Raw genomic sequence first — 24,524 nt, 5'->3', positions numbered from 1 at the left:
TCTAATTTAAAGTGCATTTACATTGAGCCATCATTATCATATCAAGCATGTCCCTCTATGAATCAAAAACCATGAATACACAAGTTCATTGAGTCCTCGTTTCCAGTAATTTTCCTCTGTCTTTGAGTGTTTGGATTTCAATTGTTCGTATAAGCAAGAAATTAATTTGAGTCCGTCCACAGTTCTTCTTGCACTACGGCCGTTTTCTAATGATTTAATACACTTGACACGTTCTTTTAGAGTCAAACACATCTGATTTGTTTTATTGTCAGCCATAACCAAAATTTAAAAAATATCACAAACAATGCAATGTAAATATCCGTTCGAAGAAGTATAAAGCCGTGCACTTTGAAAATTAATACGGAAATGAATACACAATGTAACTCGTTTCACACCATCAAGTGACAGTGCAAACTGTAAATTCATAATTATTATAACTGGCGTTCTTTGTCGGTATTTGACAATTAACATCGTTATTATTAAAATATCTTCATTTAATGTGTGAATTCTGATCAAAACATTCCCTGACATGTTATAAACATGATTTCTCGATAAGTAAACACGCATGGTAATCGTGTGATGTTATAGGCATTTTCATTGGACGACAGAAATATCCGAGGCTGTCGTTATTTTCCGTCAGCTTCAGAATCAAATAAAGCTGTTTATTGGCAAAAATTACTCGCGGAAGTGTCAGTGACAAGGGATTAATGGCCGCTAATTAGTGTTTTTAGCTCGACTATTCGAAGAATAAGGAGAGCTATACTACTCACCCTGGCGTCGGCGTTGGCGTCACACCTTGGTTAAGGTTTTGCATGTAAGCACCTTTAAGTCATTATCTCAGTAAATACATCAGTTACTGCATTGAAACTTTGGATATGTATTCCCAACTATCTTACATACTAAATTAATGAAGTTAGATAACAATTATTTAAATATAATGCAAATAATAGGCCTTTATTATTCGACTTAGAAATTCTGGTTAAGGTTTTGCGTGTAAGCACACATAGGTTAATATCTCAGCAACTACTTGAGGTATTGCATTGAGACTTTACACAATGGTAGTCAACCATCCAACCTTCTCAATTAACCAAGTTATATAACTCTAGTTTGCATTTAATGCAAAATAATTGCCCTTAATTATTCGACTTAGAAATTCTGGTTAAGGTTTTGCATGTAACCACATATAAGTCAATATCTCAGCAAATATATCATGTATTGCATTGAAACATTAGATATGTATTCCCAGATAACACTTTTTTGAATATAATGCAAATTATGGGCCTTTATTATTTGACTTAGACATTCTGGTTAAGGTTTTGCATGTAAGTACACATAAGTTAATATCTCAGCAATTACTTGATGGATTGCATTGAGACTTTATACAATGGTACTCAACCATCCAATCTACTTAAATAACCAAGTAAGATAACTCCAGTTTGCATTAAATTAAAATAATGGCCCCTTTTTATTTGACATAGAAATTCTGGTTAAGGTTTTGCATGTAACCAATTTTAAGTCAATACCTCAGCGAATACATCATGTATTGCATTGAAACTTTACACACAGGCTCCCATCTATTTAACCTTCTTATTTAATCAAGTAAGATAACTCTATCCTTTATAATATATAATTTTTGCCCCTTTATTATGTGACTTAGAAATTCTGGTTAAGGTGTTGCATGTTAGCACACATAGGATAATATCTCAGCAACTATTTGATGTATTGCATTGAGACTTTATACAATGGTATTCAACCACCCAACTTAATTGAATTACCAAGTTAGATAACTGTATTTTGCAAAAAGTGGCCCTTTATTATTAGACTTAGAAATTCTCGTTAAAATTTTGCATGGAACCACATTTATGTTAATATCTCAGCACACCATGTATTGCATTGAAATCTAATCTAACAGTGATCCATGCATGTTTCGCGTAAACGTTTCAATCCTTACATTGAAAAGCGGCGGAATAGTCGAGCGCGCTATCTCTTTGACAGCTCTTGTTATGGCTTTACGGGGACAAATATTAGTATCCGCATTACAGTTGGCCGCTTAATGCACATACTTTATATAGTAAAAACGTACTGGGGGAATTTGGAGTGGCCCGATAAGGCAGGTGGCCCTTTAAAGCAGGTGACCGCTCAACCAGGTTTGACTGTATATGAAAAACTGGCAACCCTTCATTAGAAAATGAATGTTTTATTTGTACATACTTTCTGTAGCATACAAGTTTCTATTTCATCTTTCAGGAGGTTACATTGAAAGAAGAAAAGAAAAAGAAGGAGATGGCTCCACCATCTGGCGTGCCATCCAGAGCCTCTGGAGTCACTGTGGGATCCCCTCAAAATGGAACAGGGAAAAAATCCAAGGGCACACCACCCTTGCAGAGTCCTCCTTCTGAAGAGGTAGAAGAAGTCTTGCAGCAACAGTTAAAAGTAATGGAATTAATTTAGTGGTGTCTAGCCTGCATGAGGTGCTTCAAAAATCAGGATGTTGTAAGAATAGCAAAAGCTAGGCTGACTGGCTTTTACTGTGGTTATTGGATTTCTTTTCGTTTTCATTTTGCGGCAGATTCCTGCGGCAGATTTCTGCTAGAATATTTTGTTCTTAGTACATTAGACATTTTCCACCATAGGCTGCTTACTTTTAAAAGCGAAAATATACATGTATATATCTATAAGTATTTCAGTGAGTGTTTAACTGTTTCCCTTTGGTAAGCTTTCTCAGCTTTTGCTTGCTTTTGTTGTCATATGAATTTATAAACAAATTGATGCAAGTTAAATTTTATGATTATGCATAAAAATATATGTATATTTTATATGGATAACTACTTCTGTTCTCATACAAATATAATGTTCAGTTAAAAGACGGCTTAGAAAACAATGTACATACAAGCTTCCTATTTTATTGAAATTTCTTATCTTGCTAGACACAATGTCATTTAATTCTTCCAATTGGGACTATTCTGTAAAACCAAATCACTTAGTTCTCATTCTGAGAGAAGGTAGACATAGACTCTGAGAATAGAAGAAGAATGTAACAATGTTGTTAATACAGCTAGATACATGCTATTTATGTTTACATGTTTTCATATCAATTCATGTTATCTTCATCATGTTAGACTAAGCAATCTTGAATGGATTTACATGTACCTGTACTTAGTCTCTGACCAGGGTCAAGTTCTAATGGGGAGTTTTTGTGTTTGTAATTGCAGCTACATGCTCTTCATTGGCAGCAAAAACAGGAGCAACAAATGCAGCAACAGGAACTGCATCAACAGCTTCAGTTGCATCAACAACAACAACAACAGCAGCAGCATAATCAGCAACAGTTTCAACAGAATCAGCAACAGCACAATCCTGGGAACCCTGGCAGTCATAATCCACACCAGAACCCACATTCTCAGCATCATCAAGGTCAGCAGCAGCAGCAGCAGCAACAGCAGCAGCAGCAGCAGCCAACTGTTGAAGACCATATAAAACAGATACAGTTGAAAATGCAGGAGCAGCAGATGCAACATCAACAACAGCAACATCTACAACAGATTCAGGTCTGTGAATAGGGAACATTATATCAAGTTATTTAATCAAATTTCTTATAGCTTGAAACAAGTCTAATAAAACAACCTGGAAATCAGCGGGACTCTTTTTTATGACAGGAGAACAACTGCACCCATAGAACAACATTGTCTATTTGTAGCTGAAGAGCATTAAATGAGAGTTAATTTAAAGCAAAAATATATGTTAGTATTCCATGTTGTTGTTGGAATGAAATTCTTTTAATTAATGTCAAACTATTTTCAGGCTCAAATTGAACTGCAAGAACTCCAAAAACAACAACAACAACAGCAGTTACAACAGCATCTGCTGTCACAGGTTACGCCGGGTCTTCCAGCTGGGGCACCAATCGGGAACCAGTCTAATACAGCTGGTAATTCAGCTAGCCATCAGCTCTCACAACTGCAGCTCATCCAGCTGGCCCAGCAGGCAGGGGATCTGGATCAGTTTAGGGTAGGCTGTGATTTTAAAGATGCCCCCTTCTCCCAAATAAAATGTACCACAATTTTTACAATTGTTTTAATTAACTGAAAAGGATGAATGAATATAGAAAAAGAAGGGATATCATGTTTAATTTAAAAAAAAAAGAGTGCAGAAAACATGGTATTTCTACCTTATGAGACAATAGTTGATCACTGTAAACCTTTTAGGACCCACCAGTCATTTAATAATTGTGCGTTTTCTTCTATTTATATACACCATTACAATCTAAAAGTTGGTGGCTTTTTGACTAATAACAGATAGTTTTGGGTAAACTTTTAAGGGCTGTTTACATTCTTTGCCAATTTAAGGTTATGTATGTCTACTTAAAATCTTGCTTTTAAAATCTGAAAGGGGTTTAGCTCATATGTTCACTAGGTTAGTATTTGCGTTCCCAAATTACTGTATTATAACAATGAGTGTGGTGCTTTTTAATCTTAAATCAATTACTACCATTTTAGATAGAGCTCCTTCAACAAAATTTACAACAACAGCAGCAGCATGAGCAGCAACAGCAGCTGTTGAATCAGCAGCACCAACAACCTATAATATACGAGAGCTCCCCGCAGGGTCCACCTTCTATGGGGGGTGGGGATCTAAGCTTTAGTTCCCCAGGGTTTCCCCTTTCCCCCCATGTGCCGGCCTCACCCCAGTATCCACACACTCACAGTGTGCCCCAGTCCCCTCAGGTGAGCTTTCATCATTTTGTAAAAACTTGTCTCAAACCATAGCGCATATTTTGTCTGTAGATATAACAATCAAAATCTAACTGAACCATAAACATTTCATTAAATTCCATTGACTTGCCTTGCACCATTCTGATTTGAGAACATTGCATATTTAAGGTTTAAGCAGTATCTGAGATGGTTTAGCAGTGGTGGAAATTAACTAAAATCCACAAATCCAGCACTGGTAAAATGTATTCTGGGCTTGCTCAAATTCTGAATAGCAAAGCTTGTTAAAAAATTTGATGCCAAGCACAAGTATGAGAATTCGGGCTTGTTCATTCAAAGACTAATTTCGATGACTGGTTTAGTGGCATATGCTTCCCAGCCAAGAGGTCCTTGGAACAATCCCTACCAATTGCATATGGGCACCAGTGCTATATTCTACCCAGGAAATAAAATAGAGCATGGTTGTCATGACCTTCATAAAAAAATGAGCTTCAGTAAATTTGTAGAAACTAATTTTGGTGTTTATTAAAGGTACCCCAGTCTCCTGTATTCCAAAGGCAGGGCTCTGTGGAATCCCTTAGAAGCCCACCAGGACAGGATTACCACAAAGGTGGCCTCACACAGGTAATGCAGCAAGAAACAATTGGGCTCAATTCACGGTTTACTGATCAAGCAGTGCAGGAGTATGGGGCCATGCAGAGGGGAAATGAGGATATAATTAGGAATATTCAACAACAATATCAAATACAGAATTTGAATAACCTCCACGGTGGCAATCTTCAAAGTGCTAATATGGGAAACATACATAATACAAGTACACTTGGAAGTGGTGACAGTGAATTAGTAAGTCAGTTACAGCAGCAGATACCTTATAATCAGGCTGTGAATTTACAGCAAGATCAAGGTGCTTTCCAGAGTCAACTATCTGGACATTTTGCTGTTGATGACGATATGGCACCTTCAGGGGAACAGGAGGGTCAGCTGGTTGGTGGCCATACAACGAGCGAGATTGTGTCACAAATCATAACAAGTTTAGAAAACTTGGGTGAGGTACCACCAGGGTCAATGCAGCAAATACATAAACCTGATAACAGAGGCTTACAACAGCTTTCTGATCAAGTTTTTTCACCGGACAATTCAAGGCTGTTTCAGCAACAGTCGGCAAGTGACAATGATATCAATATGCCTAACAGTGGCTTTGCTCATAATTCATCAGTTGTTAATGATCTGTTGACTTCATCTAACTATGAATATACATTCACAGCACAACCCATTGTTAGTGAATCAAAGATAAGTGTGAAACAAGAAATATTGAAACATTTAGCTTCCAAGCCATCTTCACCTAGAGCATCTGCAACTTCACAGTTCTCATTCCAAAGTAACTCAAATTTAGGCTCTAGTACAAATACAAATTCAGCAAATGGGTTGTCTCAACGACAGAGGCATCACAGTGCTAAAGCTGAGCTCACCTTTGTCCCTGTCGTGTCGAAACCACATGAAACAAACAGTGAGCTAAAGCGAAGACTCTCCGCAGGCCCGGAAGATGTTCGTGCTCATGTTTTGTTTTCCCCTACAAGTGCTTCAGAGTTTTCCAAACGAGATTCGTTCTCAAATACTTATATTAAACCTGTGTCAAGATCTGAAGATTACTCTAGGCCCCGGCTAAGAAGTAAGTCTGGTGATGATTATAGATTACAGTGGAGAGGAGGGGAAGACCCATTTGCAAAACCAAAGATTCGCAGTGAAGACTTGGCTCATAGGCCACGCAGCAAAACTGACGAACATTTACATAAATGGAGTAATAGGGACATATTTTCACGTTCCGATGGTGCTGGAGTGTTTAGAAACCCATCTGGACTTGCCTTGGGGTCGTCCAAAATGCGACGTAAAAATCGACCAGCCCCATTGATAATTCCCTCCCATGCTAACATGTGTGGTTTCCAAAGTCGCTTAAGATCTCCTAGAATTCATGCGGACTCAGATATTACTTGTAACACGGCTCCAGTTCCGTATACCCCACCTCCAATGTTGAGCCCTTTGCGAAGGGGTTCGGGGTTATTCTCATCAATTCAGCTAGCAGCAATGGCCCCTCATCCCCTGGTTCAGCCCCTGGTATTACCTGGCCCACCGTTAACCCCTCACAGGCCGTCATTGCTCAGAACTGGTGAGTTACATTGATTTGTTATGATGACCTGTTTAAACACACTTATTGTTTTCTGGAGAATTTAACTTTTTTCAATGATATGAACTACAAGTAGTTGAAAACACACAAGCTGGTCTGAACTTGTGTTTTGATTTCTTGGACATGGTGTTATTGAGAGGAACTGGCTTCCAGAATTGGGCCGATCAAAATTTATAAAAAATATGTGAAATTCAATAAAATAATTAGTTGCTGGTCTGTTATTTATCGAGACATTTTAACAAAACTGTACTAGAACACTGTATGACTTGTACTCAAATGAATACTGAATAACAATGTGAGGGACATGGTAGTATGCACAATTACCTTAAAAAATTATTAATATATGTATAAAAGATAAAGCAAATCCCGCATGTGTTCAGTTACTGTGAATTGCCACCATTAAACATAAACTTTTATGTGTGTTTCTGCCTTTACAGCCAGTGTTACAAAGTGGCATACCATGAATTGCCACCATTAAACATAAACTTTTAAGTGTGTTTCTGCCTTTACAGCCAGTGTTACAAAGTCGGAAAAGGAAGAGTCGACAGATGACACTGTGCCATTTGTTGAAGAGCCACATGCTCCAGAGTCCGATATTCTGCCGTGAGTAGAACTTTCCTTATTTCAGATTGACATTCAGTGTTAGACACACTAATTGTATTTGCAAAGGAGACCACTTGCAAAATTAAGGAGTTTTTGGTCCAGAACAGAAAGAAGATTCCATTGTAAAAGAGAAAAGAAAAGAAATAATTTAAGTCAATACACTTCAAAACAAAAGTTTTCATAAACTCACAATACATTTATTAGATTATAAAAAACATAATTTGACTAGGAGTCTGTATGAATATTTAGGAATCTTTGACTTCCAGACTCCCTTTGATGTCAAACACAGACATTACAATGAAAGCTGTTTTAAAATTTTGAGGAAAAACTGCTGTTTTTCTTTTTGTGCGAGGAAGCTTCTCTTCTTGGATAAATTTTGTTTGTAATTTGAAAAACAATGGCTTGCTGTCATCACTTAGATTGTTTAATGTGGTGTGTGTCGACTTACGAAAGTATGTCATTGTTAGTAACAAACTTTGTGTTGTCATTCATTAAATTATATTTTAGACACATTTCAAGGTTAGTCAGTTTCAGCGAACAAATGCACAATACTGTCTTATTTTTTAGCCATGTGAATATTGGACCACAGTACCAAGCATCTCTTCCTGCCTTTAACTGTAAGTTTCTAAACAAACAAAGAGTTATGGTCATAAAGACATATATTATATAAAAGGCTGATAGTTCAGAACTTTGTTTTGTTAATGTCATTGTTGTTAACTTTTCTTCATAACAAGCATTAGTACAATAATTATGTTGTGTTCATCCAAAAGCCGAATTTTAATGACTGAAACATGAGCAATTATTTAAAATATGATGTGAGAAGTTAAACACATGTTACTCTCCTTACAGCTGATAAGAGGCGAGCTCAGTTTGATGTCAGTAAAGAAGATCTGGTGTTCAACTCAGCCTGTCTCCAACATGTCTCCGACTATGAAGGTATCAACAATTTAATTGACCTTAAAGGGACTGTACACCAGCTTGACACAAAAAAACGTTTTTTTCTGTAACGAATCTCAGGACAATTGTTATGCCCCCCTTCGAAGAAGAGGGGTATATTGCTTTGCACCGGCATGTCGGTATGTCTGTCGGTCGGTTGGATGGTCCGTCGGTAGACCAAAGCTTGTCCGAGTGATAACTCAACAATTCCTGGACGTATAGTCATCAAACTTGACATGAAGGTTGGGCCTGACCAGTAGATGACCCCTATTGATTTAAGGGGTCAAAGGTCAAGGTCACAGTGACCTTTAATGGTAAATAATTTTAAAGCTTCTCCGAGTGATAACTCTACAATGCCTAGACCTATGGTCATCAAACTTGATATGGAAGTTGGGCCTGACCAGTAGATGAACCCTATTGATTTTGGGGGTCATCAGGCCAAATGTCAAGGTCACAGTGACCTTGAATGGTAAAAGGTTGTCCGAGTGATAACTGGACAATGCCTACACTCTTGGCCCTCATACTTGACATGGAGGTTGGGCGTGACCAGTAGATGACCCCTATTGATTTTGGGGGTCATCGGGCCAAAGGTCACAGTGACCTTGAATGGTAAAAGGTTGCCCGTGTGATAACTTGACAATGCTTGCACCCATGGCCTTCATACTTGACATGGAGGTTGGGCCTGACCAGTAGATGACCCCTATGGCTTTGGGGGTCATTGGGCCAAAGGTCAAGGTCACAGGGATCTTGAATGGTAAAAGGTTGTTCTTGTGATAACTCCACATAGCCTGCACTCATGGCCCTCATACTTGACATGGAGGTTGGGCCTGACCAGTAGATGACCCCTATTTTCGGGGGGGTCATCGGGCCAAAGGTCAAGGTCACAGTGATCTTGAATGGTAAAAGGTTGTCCTTGTGATAACTCGACAATGCCTGCTCCTATGGCCCTCATTCTTGACATGGAGGTTGGGCCTGATCAGTAGATGACCCCTATTGTTTTTGGGGGTCATCGGGCCAAAGGTCAAGGTCACAGTGATCTTGAATGGTAAAAGGTTGTCGGTGTGATAACTCGATAATGCCTTCACCCATGGCCCTCAAACTTGACATGGACGTTGGGCCTGACCAGTAGATTGCCCCTATTGGCTTTAGGGGTCATCGGGCAAAAGATCAAGGTCACAGTGACCTTGAATGGTAAAAGGTTGTCCGAATGATAACTCAACAATGCCTGCACCCTTGGCCCTCAAACTTGACTTGGAAGTTGAGCCTGACCAGTAGAAGACCCCTATTGATTTTAGGGGTCAAAGGTCAAGGTCACAGTGACCTTGAAAGCCAACTCGACAACTCCTGGACCTATGGTCATCAAACTTGACATGAAGGGTTGGCCTGACCAGTAGATGACCCCTCTTGATTTTGGGGGGTCATCGGGCCAAGGTCAAGGTCACAGTAACATTTAACGCAAAAAAGTTAACAAACCTTCTCCCTGTGATATCTCAACAATGTCTGAACCTATGATCATCAAACTTGACATAGAAGTAGGGCCTGACCAGAAGATGACCCTTATTGATTTTAGGAGTCATTAATTCAAAGGTCAAGTTAACAGTGACCTTGAATGCGAAAATGTTCCGAGTGATAACTCTACAATGCCTCCACCCATGGCTCTCAAACTTGATTTGATGTTGCATTTGATCTGTAGATGACCCGTTATGATTTTAGGGGTCATGTGGTCAAAGGTCAAGGTCACAGTGACCTTGAACGAAAAAATCTTGTCTGTGTGATAACTTGTCAATGCCTGCATTGATGGCCCTCAAACTTGACATTTAGATTTTTTGTGACCAGCTGATGACTCCTACGGATTTTGAGGTCAAAGGTCATGGTCATAACACACTCTTTCCTCACACGTTGAATGGTCATAATCTTAAAACTGCCTCAATTGCATCCAATATATCAGTGACAAACTAGCTGTCATTTCGGTCCATGCATATTTAATTCAATTGTCCATATAATCCTGACAACATGGCGCTCAGGGGGGCATAATGTTTGACAAACATCTCTTGCTTAATTAAATGGTTTACTCTTTGATATCATAAATATAAAAAAATACCAAAATGTAAAAGAAAATCGAGTAGGAGGCCAGGTTCCAACCAGGGTCGCCAAAATTGCAGCCCAGTATTGTATCCACTGTGCTACGAAGGCTTACTCGCAACAGTTTGAATATTTAGACATACCTAGTAATCTTTTTTAATGGAAAAATACCAAAAAACAGCGAAAAATAAATTAATTGTAAATTATGTGGTACTTCAGTTAGTAAGTTTCAATGCATTGTACACATCGATACCAAGTTTATGTCAGTTTATGACAATTTTCTTTTTTTCGCTATTTCATCATATGGAGTACAGCCCCTTTAAAAAGCTATGTGACTTGCCTATGAAGTGTCTGATTTAATTGTAAAGGCTTGACCTTTTTTGTAAAGATCTTGAACTGATGAAGTATCTTATCTGATTGTAAAGGCCTGACCTTCTTGTAAAGTCCTTGACCTTATGAAATGTCTGATCTGATTGTAAAGGCCTAACATTGTTGTAAAGTCCTTGACCTTATGAAGAGTCTGATCTGATTGTAAAGGCCTAACATTCTTGTAAAGTCCTTGACCTTATGAAATGTCTGATATGATTGTAAAGGCCTAACATTTTTGCAAAGTCCTTGACCTTATGAAGTGTCTGATCTAATTGCAAAGGCCTGACATTCTTGTAAAGTCCTTGACTTTATGAAGTGTCTGATCTGATTGTAAAGGCCTAACATTTTTGCAAAGTCCTTGACCTTATGAAGTGTCTGATCTAATTGCAAAGGCCTGACATTCTTGTAAAGTCCTTGACCTTAAAAAGTGTCTGATCTGATTGGAAAGGCTTGACCTCCTTTGTAAACTCCTTGACCTTATAGTGTCTGATCTGATTGTAAAATCTTGACCCTATGAAGTGTCTGATTTGGTTGTCAAGGTTTGACCTTCATTGTAAAGTCCTTGATCTAAAGTGCTATGACTTGCCTAGGAAGTGTCTAATCTGATTGTAAACGTTTGACCATCTTTGTAAAGTCCTTTACCTTAAGTGTAATGACTTTTCCATAAAGTGTCTGCTCTGATTGTAAAGGCTTGAACTTGCTTGTTAAGTCATTGACCTGTATTTTCCAAAAACAACAACAATTGTTCTCCCGATTTCAGTGCAATCATTCCAAGATCTCGCATGCAGTGCTGCTGTGTCTGGCAATGGCTTTAATGTGGAATATGCTCTACAGCTGTTGTACATTGCGGGAGGCAATATACAGGTATGGGTACATAAAGATTGGTAGTTATAGTTGATCTTTAAGATGCTTCTATCAGTTTACTTAATCAGAAGTGTGCTTAGGACATGCTGTAAATCATCATTGATACATACATGCTTTGATACTTCCAGTCGGATTTTAGTTATTGTTTGTGATATTTATTGAATATTATTTGCAATATCAACTCAAAAGTTATCTGATTAACTATGTACACAGCTGTTCAAGACAAATAGGCTCAATGAGTTTTTGAATTTCTTGATAAATTTGTATAAGGTAATAATGTATACACAGACATATGATTTACAAGTACAATATGTAATCCCTAACCGTATATAGTTATTTTAGTAATGGAAAAATGTCATTGAATTACTTCTGCTTGAATACCAAAGCTTCTTCGTCATCCCAGCCCCATGATAGTGGACTGTTTAATTTTCAGGAGGCAATGGTGTTGTTGATGTCCGGAGCGTGCAAACTGCCACAGACCCACCCTCTGGCCTCATATACATATCAAGGTAAGGTACATTACCATGTGGTCATTTGGTTCCTTCTTGAAGACTGAATGTGTACTTTTAGTATGAGACCAATTATTTTAATTCATATTGCTACAATAAACACCCTATTTCGTCGTAATATTTGCATATCTTTTCTTTAAGAATCTGATATTTGGACAACCGAAGAGATCGACAGATACACTACAGCCATTCTGAAGTATGACAAGGATTTCTTCACAGTTGCAAATGAGGTGGGTGAATTATTTTCTGGTTAAGGTTTTGCATGTTAGCACATATAAATCAATAACTCTGCAACTACTTCATGTATTGCATTGAAATTTTATACAATCAATTATAATAACTCTATCTAGCATGTTATTCAAATTTTGTCTCTTTAGTTTTTACTGGTTAAGGTTTTGCATGTATTCTTACTTTACAGTGATCCATGCATGTTTCACAAAAACTTTTGCAATCCTTAAACTTAAAAGTGACAGAATAGTCAAGTGCGCTGTCTCTGAGACAGCTCTTGTTCTATTTTCACTCTTCCTTTGGACAAGTCTGAGTGATAGTTATGCCCCCCTTCGAAGAAAAGGGGTATATTGCTTTGCACATGTCGGTCGGTCTGTCCGTCGGTACACCAAAGCTTGTCCAAGTGATAACTCAACAATTCCTGGACGTATGGTCATCAAACTTGACATGAAGGTTGGGTCTGACCAGTAGATGACCCCTATTGGTTTTAGGGCTCATCGGGTCAAAGGTCAAGATCACAGTGACCTTTAATGGTAAAATAATTTTAAAGCTTGTCCGAGTGATAACTAAACAATGCCTAGACCTATGGTCATCAAACTTGATAGGGAAGTTGGGCCTGATGACTAGATGACCCCTATTGTTTTTGGGGGTCAACAGGCCAAAGGTCAAGGTCACAGTGACCTTGAATGGTAAAAGGTTTTCCGAGTGATAACTCGACAATGCCTGCACCCATGGCCCTCATACTTGACTTGGAGGTTGGGCCTGACCAGTAGATGACCCCTATTGTTTTTGGGGGTCATCGGGCCAAAGGTCAAGGTCACAGTGACCTTGAATAGTAAAAGGTTGTCCGAGTGATAACTCGACAATGCCTGCACACATGGCCCTCAAACTTGATTTGAAGGTTGGATCTCACCAGTAGATGGCCCCTATTGATTTTAGAGGTCATTGGGCCAAAAGTCAAGGTCACAGTGACCTTGAATGATAAAAGGTTGTCCGAGTGATAACTCAACAATGCCTGCACCCATGGCCCTCATACTTGACTTGGAGGTTGGGGTTGACCAGTAGATGACCCCTATTGATTTTAGAGGTCAAAGGTCAAGGTCACATTGACCTTGAAAGCAAACTCGACCTGGACCTATGGTCATCAAACTTGACATGAAGGTTGGGCCTGATCAGTAGATGACCCCTCTTGACTTTGGGGGTCATCGGGCTAAGGTCAAGGTCACAGTGACCATAAAAAAGTTAACAAATATTTTCCCAGTGATATCTCAACAATGCCTGCACCCATGGCCCTCAAACTTGACATGGAAGTTGGGCCTGACCAGTAGATGACCCTTATTGATTTTAGGAGTCATCGGGTCAAAGGTCAAGTTCATAGTGACCTTGAATGCGAAAATGTTTCGAGTGATAATTTGACAATGCCTGCACCCATGGCCCTCTAACTTGACTTGGAGTTGCGTCTGACCTGTAGATGACCCCTTATGATTTTAGGGGTCAAAGGTCAAGGTCACAGTGACCTTGAACAAAAAAAGTTTGTCTGTGTGATAACTTGTCAATGCCTGCACCCATGGCCCTCAAACTTGACATTTAGATTTTTGGTGACCAGCTGATGACTCCTATGGATTTTGAGGTCAAAGGTCATGGTCATAACACACTCTATCCTCACACTTTGAATGGTCATAATCTTAAAACTGCCTCAACAGCATCCAATGTCAGTGACAAATCAGCTGTCATTTCGGTCCATGCAAATTTTATTCAATTGTCCATATAATCCTGACAACATGGCGCTCAGGGGGGCATAATGTTTGACAAACATCTCTTGTTCTTTTATGGTATATTTGCAAATTATGTGATGCTGTATTACACATTATTAAACATAATTAATTACATTGTAGGCATCAGTATGTGTATTTCTACTATTTAAGTTGCCTTTGGAGTGAAACTTTATTCAATAACTGTAAATTGAAGTGATGTTTCATTCCAGGTAAAAACTAAGACTGTTCGTCAGTGTGTTCAGTTTTATTACTTGTGGAAGAAAGTTCTAGTTGACGACCACAAACGTTTGCGCATCCTCCGACGCCGACGAGAGCAGGATTACAACCTCCGTTCAACGAGAAACCAGCCTGACAACACCGCCAGTGCTGCAGCAACCACCCAGCAGGTTTATAGATATAGTTTTTATCTATTAATTAACAAATAATTTTGGGAAAGGGTAGTAAATGATGTTGGAAAAACTCCTTGCCCAATCTCATTGCTTTGATATGAACTTATTAACCAGGTTTTCACAAAGTTAACCTCGTTTTTCGGGCGGGCGGGCAGCAGGGCAGCATCAAACTCACCTATGAAACTGAATAATTTCAGTAAGGGTTGACATATCTTGAACAAACTTGGTCTATAGGAAGAGTTTATGGATACCTTTCATGGGATTGTGTTTGGGGTCCCTAGGGTCAAGGTCAAGGTCACTGTTACTAAAAATAGATAAACGGTTGAAACTGAATAACTTTAATTAGGGTTGACATATCTTGACCAAACTTGGTCTATAGAAAGAGTTTATGGATACCTTTCATGGGATTGCATTTGGGGTCCCTAGGGTCAAGGTCAAGGTCACTGTTCCTAAAAATAGAAAAACAGTTGAAACTGAATAACTTTAGTTAGGGTTGACATATCTTGACCCAACTTGGTATAAAGGAAGAGTTTATGGATACATTTCATGTGATTGCGTTTGGGGTCCCTATGGTTAAGATCACTGTTACTAAAATTAGAAAACCTGGTTTCGTCGCATTGCGGCATTTCTTGTATCATGTTACATTGCACTGTTTCTCACACTCAAGCTCATTTGCATTATGTTACATTGACTATGCGGTCATATAATTCTACACATTTTGGGAAAACATACCGGTAGTCACTGGCTGAAGCAACCTGTCTGGCTTGTCCATTGGCTGGAAAAACACAGCTAGAATATATATGACTATTAGAACATGTTCAATAAACAAAACAAGTACTTATGAATATCTAAAAAAGCAATTCCATCTTTGAAATAAACAAAGACTTTATCAGCCTCATGAAAGAGGAAAAAAGGGGTGATTGTGTCTTAATAAAATAGATAAAACTAGCTCTTAGACCCATGGCCTTTAAAACCAGGCAGTAAAGAGGAGGTGAATGCCTCTAAAAGAAGTCTATTTATTTAAAAATTATACTTATTTCTACCCATGTCCTATAGGAGTCAACTTCGGAGGCAGAAAAAAGCATATCTGATGTGATGGAGGAGGGAGACGGAGCTAGCGTTGAAGAAGACGTAGATTCCATCTCCGAGGCCAGCACCTCCATTGGCACATTTGATGATCATAGGGTAGGAGTTACTGGGAGAAGTTCAGGAATCAAGAGTTTCAAACAGGGAGAAGTTATACACACAATTAGCCTCATTGATTATGTTCTATGCTATTTAAAAAAAAAATTCATAGTTAAAGAAATGGAGACATTTGATGGTTGAAGTAGTCTTCTTTTGCCAAGTTTCCCTCGAGCATGATTTACAGTTTACCTCCTGAAAGATTTGTTTTTTTGTTTTTTTTACTCTAAAATTCATTTATACTTGTTGTAACGTTATCAGATCTATAGGACTATATGAACAATTACTCTGGAGATTATGTGCGATTGCTTGTCAAAAAGGTTGTTTCTTTTTTCAATTAGTTAATAACAAATGTAAGCACATCTAACAGGGCTATTAATGATCATTTGACTGGATTAACTAATTGTACAACTCTTCAATGTTCATCATTAGTCATGATAATTTCTGAAGAAATAATAATTTTTAGAGTTGATGAAAAAAAATATTCATAAAAATATGTTTACTATAATGTAGCCTCAATGCTGTAAAAATGTACAATGTTTGGACCTGCTCACAGGAGAAAGACCTAGAAGGTGAGGATGTTGGCGAGTTGACGATTGCCGAGCCGAGCCCGGTGAGATCTGTGTCCCCCGTACCTTCCTTCCCGTGTGATGTACCAGACTGTAACTCTGTAAGTTGTTGGTGCAAGTTTGCAATGTTTGAATGAAAATAATGTTTGATTATAATTATAATAAGTAGAGGATGAATGTTTGTTTCAGCTTAATATTGTAATAATTACTATTATAAGCACCAGAATTATTCCATAAAAGACTTAAACACTATTCTGAAAAAGTAACATACTTCTGTACAGACTGTACAAATTGGCTTGGATCCAAGATTATATCACTTTATCATATGATACAATATTGATACCTGTTCATGATCATATTTTTCATTTTGAATTATTGCATTAACTGTTCAAATATTTTTTCCCAGAGCTTCACATCGAAGGCAGCCCTCAATGCCCACATGAAGATCCACATACGATCCACCAAGTCAAGTACCACCATCCCTGCCGCCCGTTTTGAGACTAAACCAGCCCACACACCCCCGTCCCGCTCCCCCATGCATGTTGAGGCCCCACAGGATGTTTTCCCATGTAAACTGTGTGGAAGGTATGTTCAATCAATGCATTTTAATGGTTTTGATGGCCTTTAAAAACTAAATTGGGATAGTAATACTTTGTTTTATAGCTCTAGAAATTGAAAATCAATATTATACATCAATTAGTATCCAAGTATCTATCCATTGTAAGTTTTCAGCATCAAAATAAGGTTTTCTGGAAGTTGATGTCATAGGACTGTACATATATACTGATAAATTATTTAAATTACTTTGGAAATGTAAAAAAATAGTTTTGTTTTGAATAACAATCATATGTTTGTGTGCATTTCAATTTCAGAGTATTTGCAAAGGTGAAGAGCCGCAGTGCACACATGAAAATCCACCGCCCAGATCAGGATAAAGAGAGGGAAAAGAAGGCTAAGCTAGCCAAGCAACAGGCCGCAGCCGCCGCCAAGATGGAGGCTTCTATGTACGAAAACTTCCCCAATTACTCTGGTGTTTCCAATGGACCATCACATTTAGGATAAGTGGAAGTGAGTGGGGATAGGAAGAGGTCAGGTCCTGATGTTGTTTAGGGACAGGATTTTCCCCCTCTCAAGTGGATTTACCAGTTTTAAATGCCCAGTTCCTTGTATTTGCTTACACCGGCAGATTCTTTTGTTGTCATTTCAATGGGTAATTAGGGCATCTTCATCGCCATAATGGTTTCACCAGTTACAACAGGTTGTTACTACTATTACCTGTTAGGAGTATAACTAAAAGTGATGTGCTACATATTGAATTCTTGTTCTGCTTTGTTACTTCTTCTGTTTGTGTAAATGTGAGTACCGGTATACCTGACATGTAACCCACCCATCTGATGGACTGTATGCATCACCTAGAAGTGTTATTATACAATTTTGTCTAACATTACTGTAGCTTTAAGATACTGGAACTTTGATGTTATTTGATCTAAGTATGAAGACTTTGACATCCCTTCTATAATCGAATAAAACTTGTGCATAATGCCAAAAGCATTTTTGAACTGATCGTCAGTATTTGTGGTGAAAGTTTTGAAGGGACCTTAATATGTATAGGTTTAAGAACAGGCATCTCATTTGTAAGCTACACTTCTTTTTGATGCTGTTTACAATGATAAGACCTCTAGAGTAAGATTTATTGGCAAACCTTATGGCATTATACTCCATTGGACCAATGGTCATTTAAAGTTTAATCATAGCAATGATAGTTCGGAATGTACTAAACTATACATTCATTGTTATTACTTTAAATCCAGTAAAGGGGAATGAAATATTGAAGCTTTCTCTGTGATATTATTTTAGTCTTTTTGAATGTTATACTTTCTTTCTCAAGTTCTAATAAAGGAGGTGATGATTTTTAAACTGAACTTTTTCTTTTATACTTCTAATTTTGTCAAATGAGGTAAAACCTTATTTTTTTTATTGCCTTGATGTCTTAAATTCTAGTTGACGTATATATTATTGGCATTTAGAAAGTTCTATGCGTATTTTGTTTTCGGTATTTCAATGTCTCATGTTGTTTACTGGCTAATGTATAATTACACAGTATACATACATGTATTACATTTTGACAGAAGTTACTTAATTGTAAAAGGCAGCTTATTGTGAAGTCATATCATGGATAAAATGTTAAAGGTTTGAAATTTACGGAATTTGAAAAAAAAAAAATTTTTAAAGAGGCTCTTTCACAGTTTTTATATTGGTTAATCTATTAATTATATACATTTTTTTAAATGTTGTTAAAATGGATTTATTTTATTTTACCTACTTTTATTAAAAGCACCGAACAGCAACTTGCAGTCTCAATTAAGCAGACATTTGTTGATTTAGCCTAATAGAATCATTCCATTTACAGTATTGTTACTAAGGGCTATACAGTACAAAGTGTGCAGGGTTGCCAATTTTGACATGCCATAATAACTATCTCTTAAGAAAATACTTAACCTTGAAGTCATATTTAAGGGAACAGAATGGCCTATTGTAGCAACTTATTTTTTTCCAAAAGTTACACTGCATGAATCTTTTTTTAAATGTACAAAATGACAGTGGTATAAATGTAAGTGGTATTTCAGTATAATGCTTTCATTTCAAGTTTCCTTTGATTTGGTCGATATATAAAGGAGTTGAATCCTGTGGGGGAGTCCCTTTAATAGCAAATAACCACTGTAGAAAGATTCCTGATGAAAAATGATGACATATTATAAACCAAAGAGTTTCCACTTTTCCAGTTAACTATTGTTGTTGAATTAACAGTGTTGGCTGTGTGAACTGTATTCTTTGGAACTATTTTTTGCTTGGGCCTTTATCCACCTGCCTTTATCTCCAAGCCTCTCATGACCTTTCTAATGGCAACATTAATATTTGTAAACATTTGAATTGTGTATACTATCTGTTGTACATATTCATAGTGTGTGAATCTTCATCTATGAAGTAGATTTTACATCATGCTTTGATTAATCCAAAATAGTTGATACAAAAACAATTGGGTAGTCCTTATGTGTGTGCTTGAAAAGTAAACATGTATTTCTTATACATTTCTGTACATGTATAGGTATGATGTGTACAGATATGTGATGTTTAACTGAAGAAGTAGATTTTCCATCTATCGGCTTAAGTTTGTAACATTTTTATAAATATGTATGAATGATTTTTAACTACTTTTTATGCAATGTCCTTGACTGATCTCTTTCATACACAGGTGGTGTGTATCGCTCATTCTGCATAGGTATAAAATGAAATATTTCATGTTAAAATGATTTCTAGTGGTTAAATTAAACTGAAAAATACAATTCTTCATTAAGATATGACTGATGATCTGCAATTATCCAGATATTAGCTTAAGCTTTTTCATTAGGGTATTATTTTGTGTCAATAAAATGTATTGGAATAGAGTACCAGTATAAGACCACTAGGAGACCCTTGTACTACCTTTAGTTTTTGTTAAGTATCTCTAATAATCTTTAAATTGTATGTTATGGTTGCTGATTTCTGCCATTTCATAATTTCAAAGCGAAAACATGGCAGTTTGAAAACACACCAAGTGTCACGTCTAAAATGTGAAATAAAAGACCCAACTCTTGGCACATTTTTGCCTTAAGATATGCAAGAAAATGCAGCTGTATGATTTGTCTGACTTGATACAGTTTTGCGCAAGTTTACCAGAAGGCAAAGGGGCAAAAAATTAGCCCAGTGGCCGGGGCAAAAATGCACCCCATAATTATTTTGTATTTTCGCCTGATCAAAAAATTTTGCCTGTTGTAGTGAAAAACTGAAATCACGAAATGGCTGTAAACAGCCAACATATTTTAAAGAAAGTTACAATTTTATTGATGGTTATGATTTTGTGCAATATATTGATGGATGTTATTGGAATGATAGAAAATGAAGTGTTCTAGTCACAATCTTGGCTGACACAATACTTATATACGGTACAAAGAAATAGGATATGAATTATAGATATATTTACAGTATCAATAATTAATTTCAAATTCTAAAAAATGACCACCATCTGGTTTTTTTTGTGTGTTTTTTTAACACTTAGATATGTGACCAAATGGTACAAATTTATATTATTGATTTTGAATAATGATCATTTATTTGTTCCTCATTGAGTTGGGATAATTTGAGGTTTATTGAGTTGGGATAATTTGAGGTTTATTGAGTTGGGATAATTTGAGGTTTATTGAGTTGGGATAATTTGAGGTTTATTGAGTTGGGATAATTTGAGGTTTATTGAGTTGGGATAATTTGAGGTTTATTGAGTTGGGATAATTTAAGGTTTATTGAGTTGGGATAATTTGAGGTTTATTGAGTTGGGATAATTTGAGGTTTAAGTGTCCAGTGGGTCCCTATTTCAATGAAGATTTAAGTTGATCTTATTTGTAAATTTAAATGATCTAATGTCATATTTTCCTCATTCTGCTACATATTTGTGTGAATTAAACTTCAGCAAGTATTGAAAAGGAACACAAAAGTTGAGAAAAAAGTGTTGCCATATGTGACTCAATTAATACTATTGAACTTACGACTAAGATCCGTTATAAAACAAGCCCCCAGTGCCCAGTTCCAATAAAGATCGTAAGGCTTAAGAATATGAATTTCAAAGCATGACCCCATTTTTGGCGTAAATTGCATTATAATAGAAACATGAGGACATTTGTCACATAGATTCTGCCTGTAACTTGATCGTTGTCCCTGAGCACTCTTAAGTATCACGAGATGTAGGACTGAGATATCTTAAGGAAATGGGGCCCAGATCATAAAGACTTTTAGTTAGAGGTAGGTTTAGGGAAGACACTTTGACTTGGACTACCAGGGTAAACATTATACAGTGCTAATGAATTAAGTACTTTACAGCCAGCTTATTATCTTACTTCAAAATATTGTAAAATCAAGAATTTTAGTTTGATAAAATGGTATTATCACCATTATTAGTGTTGCTGAAAGTTTCACTTGCAAATTCAAAAAAAAAATTGTCTTACCACTTCTTTATACAAATTTGTTTTGAAATACGTATGATTACGACTGTGTCATGCATGATTCGAAAAATAACCATACGATCCGATCAATGATAACAGGGTCCCATTGTGTATAAATGTTATAGTGTTTCCTTTATTAATTGAAATTGCTGTTTGACAGACACATGCAATCATCATTGTGCAATAGATGATAGACAAATGTACACATATTTTGATATTAGCAAGATGAACAGTACACACTCTTGAATGTACTGTGGTACCGGTATGTGTAAAAAGAGGGACTTACTATATTGTGTCATTTCAATTTTGTTGCCCAATACTATGTTTGACATTTAACCTCTGATGGGTTGATTTTAATGTAGCAACACAAAACAATGATCTATTCTTCCTTGTTAAATGTTCATGCTGCATTGACACTGCAATCTGCTATTGATAGTATGAATGCCTATAATTTGATCTTGATGCAGTAACCGTGCATTTAACTAAATTAGCTAATTGTTCAGAACTTGGTTCAAGTTAACAATGTGATTTATGACATCATTGTTATTTTTTAAATGTGATCGATTTGATGATGTGCTAATATATTTACAATAATGCAAAAACAAATACAGCTTTAAAAGTTGTCTTGAAACATGTTTGGAACACTGCAGATCACAAGTGTTTCCATTATTTTTCCACAGGAGTAAAGATTTGAAAGTGAACAATGATGCAGTTAACAGTGTGTGTTTACCACGTGATAAATTATGTCATATATGCTACATTGGAAGGAACCATTTTGCTTTAAATGAAGACTTAAAAGAAGATAACTTTTCTTTTACAACACCATTTTAAATGAAACACAGCGCAGTCTATGCCGCTTATGGAGCCCCGCCTTCGGTCTTTTACCAGAGTTTGATTGGGAGTTTATTTTCTTGAAACACTTCGACAACCCTTTCACAATACGGCCGTCTAACATAGCACTGTCAAAACAATATTTTGGAAAATGGTTTGTCAAAGTGTTTGATGAAACGTATCACCTTATCAAATTTCCGAAATAAAATGAAGGCGGAGTTCTTTAAGCGTCATATACTGCCCTTTGTTTCATTTAAAATGGTGTTGTAAAAGAAAAGTTATCTTCTTTTAAACACACACTGGTCATCAATGTTTAATTTAACGAAATTCTGATCAATTAGCCCAATGTTTTCATTCTTTAACTTTATCATGTATCAGCAATAGTATTTTACTTTGTTTTCCAGTGAAATAATTGTTTGACAGAATGACGTGATGTTTAAATATGGTAGAAATGTCTTCCCACGACTGGCCATTCCATTAATGTTTGTGTTTATGTTCGGTGAAATGTGTGTAGTTGTCATAGAATTGTTAATAGAAAACTTATTGTGTCATATCTTTGAGCCTTGAAGATTGATGTCTACAATTACTAATAATTAATATAATCTTGGAAGCATGAGATACACAGGGATTACTTTGTCCTGCGTATGCGTCATCTTTCATTTCTGATTTATAACTTTTTAAAACTGCACTTTCTAAGATTGACCTTTTTTATCTTTTTCGTCTTGGAATGAGCATTTTTTTGCATTAAAGTCAGGAATCCAATGATATAAGAAGACAGACTATTAGATTGCAGTTTTTCAGAATTATCGTTGAACATAGATGTTTTATACTTGTAACGCCTTAAGAAAGTTTAATTTTTCAGCCGTTTTTTCGACCAATTGAGATCAGTTCTGTTGTGAGTTATGTTATATGACTGAATTGAAGGCATTGGTACCAAAATAATTGATTCTGAACAAAAAAATAATATAATGTCAAAACTGTCATTCTGTGAGAGTGCATCTTTAATGACTTGTTGGGCTCATGAGTCTTTCCACTTGGTATTTTCACATTCATCATGGTCTGTAAATGACCCCTATAAGTGGTTTGTAGGTCAAAGGCCAAGGTCATGCTGGCCATAGTCTTTGACAGGTGACACATCCATTTTGCGGAATACTAGTTGAATGTCAGATTTGTTAGACACAAAAAATTACATGTTTGTAATATAGGTTGATTGTCGAAGAGATATTAGGGATTAAATATGTTTATTGTTATTTGAATATGATTCTGTTGCTTTGTGCATTTTCTACCCTGCCTTTGATATTTTTCCTTGTAATATTCATTTATCATACTGTCGTCTTTGCCTGTGATATGTTATAAGTCTAAAACGCCCTTTCTGTACAGAATATATCTGGACATGTTTTATGATTGAAATTCTTTTATCTAGATTTTATGATGTAGTCATATTGTTTTGTCATAGTGTGTGATTTTTTCTCTTAAATATATATATTATTATAGATTGTAATGATTTTATAGATTTTTTTTCATTATAATTATGTTCATAATATCATGTACACTTAAATGAGAAAATGTTAAAATGATTCATAAAACTAAGTGAAAATTTCAATGTGTGTCAATTACTTTTTAATTACATTTGCTAATTACTGCTCTTTTATATTAACCCGAAAATTATGTGAAGAAATGCCTTTTTCTTGATTCATTGTTTTATACAGTTATTGATTTTATGTACATGTACTGGATTATATATGTCCTAAATTAATCCTAAATTAGAAGAGGCTTCAAGCCAAAATGTATACAATATGTAACTGCATAGATAAAATCAGCTTAGACATTTGCCACACATTTACATCTGTATATTTATCATCTTCATGATACAATTCTATGTAATTTACGTCATCTTTGGCATATTTTTATTTGTTGTTTATGTAGACTGATGTATGCCGTTAGTGCGCAATTTGAGTTGGATGTAAAATGCCAGTGTGTAGCAGTATTTGCTATTGGTATATGACAGTCTCTTATAATAAAATGCTCAGAATATTCAAGTTTCTCTATTTAATTGAGTGGAGCAAAGAAACTGCATGTACATGTTCTAGACATTCACATTCTTTTAATTGTTGGTGATGACTGAATGATAAGCCTATCAGCCATCGGATCAGAATGCCATGACTGATCCCCAACTTTGAAATTAATTATTTATACTTGTTATCACACAGGAATGGTATAAATGGTTCCTTATTAATCTCACGCCAGGGGAGGCCACTGCGTT

General features: G+C 36.5%; 1 protein-coding gene across 4 annotated transcripts in view; it reads left to right on the top strand.

Annotated features, from left to right (window-relative positions):
* Nucleotides 1-24,295, top strand: part of LOC128208258 (uncharacterized) — a 35,130-nt gene extending 10,835 nt beyond the window's left edge. For 2 of the 4 annotated variants that reach the window (XM_052911750.1, XM_052911751.1), the window contains exons 9-24: nt 2,248-2,433; nt 3,213-3,548; nt 3,802-4,008; nt 4,497-4,724; nt 5,241-6,873; nt 7,404-7,494; nt 8,062-8,111; nt 8,344-8,430; nt 11,642-11,745; nt 12,179-12,254; nt 12,396-12,484; nt 14,467-14,643; nt 15,703-15,831; nt 16,385-16,498; nt 16,804-16,982; nt 17,270-24,295. In XM_052911750.1, the coding sequence (XP_052767710.1) occupies nt 2,248-2,433; nt 3,213-3,548; nt 3,802-4,008; nt 4,497-4,724; nt 5,241-6,873; nt 7,404-7,494; nt 8,062-8,111; nt 8,344-8,430; nt 11,642-11,745; nt 12,179-12,254; nt 12,396-12,484; nt 14,467-14,643; nt 15,703-15,831; nt 16,385-16,498; nt 16,804-16,982; nt 17,270-17,459 (3,876 nt within the window). In that variant the 3' untranslated portion in view covers nt 17,460-24,295. The remainder of the gene's footprint in view (nt 1-2,247; nt 2,434-3,212; nt 3,549-3,801; nt 4,009-4,496; nt 4,725-5,240; nt 6,874-7,403; nt 7,495-8,061; nt 8,112-8,343; nt 8,431-11,641; nt 11,746-12,178; nt 12,255-12,395; nt 12,485-14,466; nt 14,644-15,702; nt 15,832-16,384; nt 16,499-16,803; nt 16,983-17,269) is intronic. The other 2 variants (XM_052911753.1, XM_052911752.1) reach the window with 2 other exon arrangements.
* Nucleotides 24,296-24,524: the final 229 nt, after the last annotated feature.

The sequence above is a fragment of the Mya arenaria genome, chromosome 11, assembly GCF_026914265.1.
Source record: "Mya arenaria isolate MELC-2E11 chromosome 11, ASM2691426v1".
Lineage (NCBI taxonomy): Eukaryota > Metazoa > Mollusca > Bivalvia > Myida > Myidae > Mya > Mya arenaria.
The sequence above is the reverse complement of the archived record's forward strand: the minus strand, read 5'-3'. Positions and strand labels throughout refer to the sequence as shown.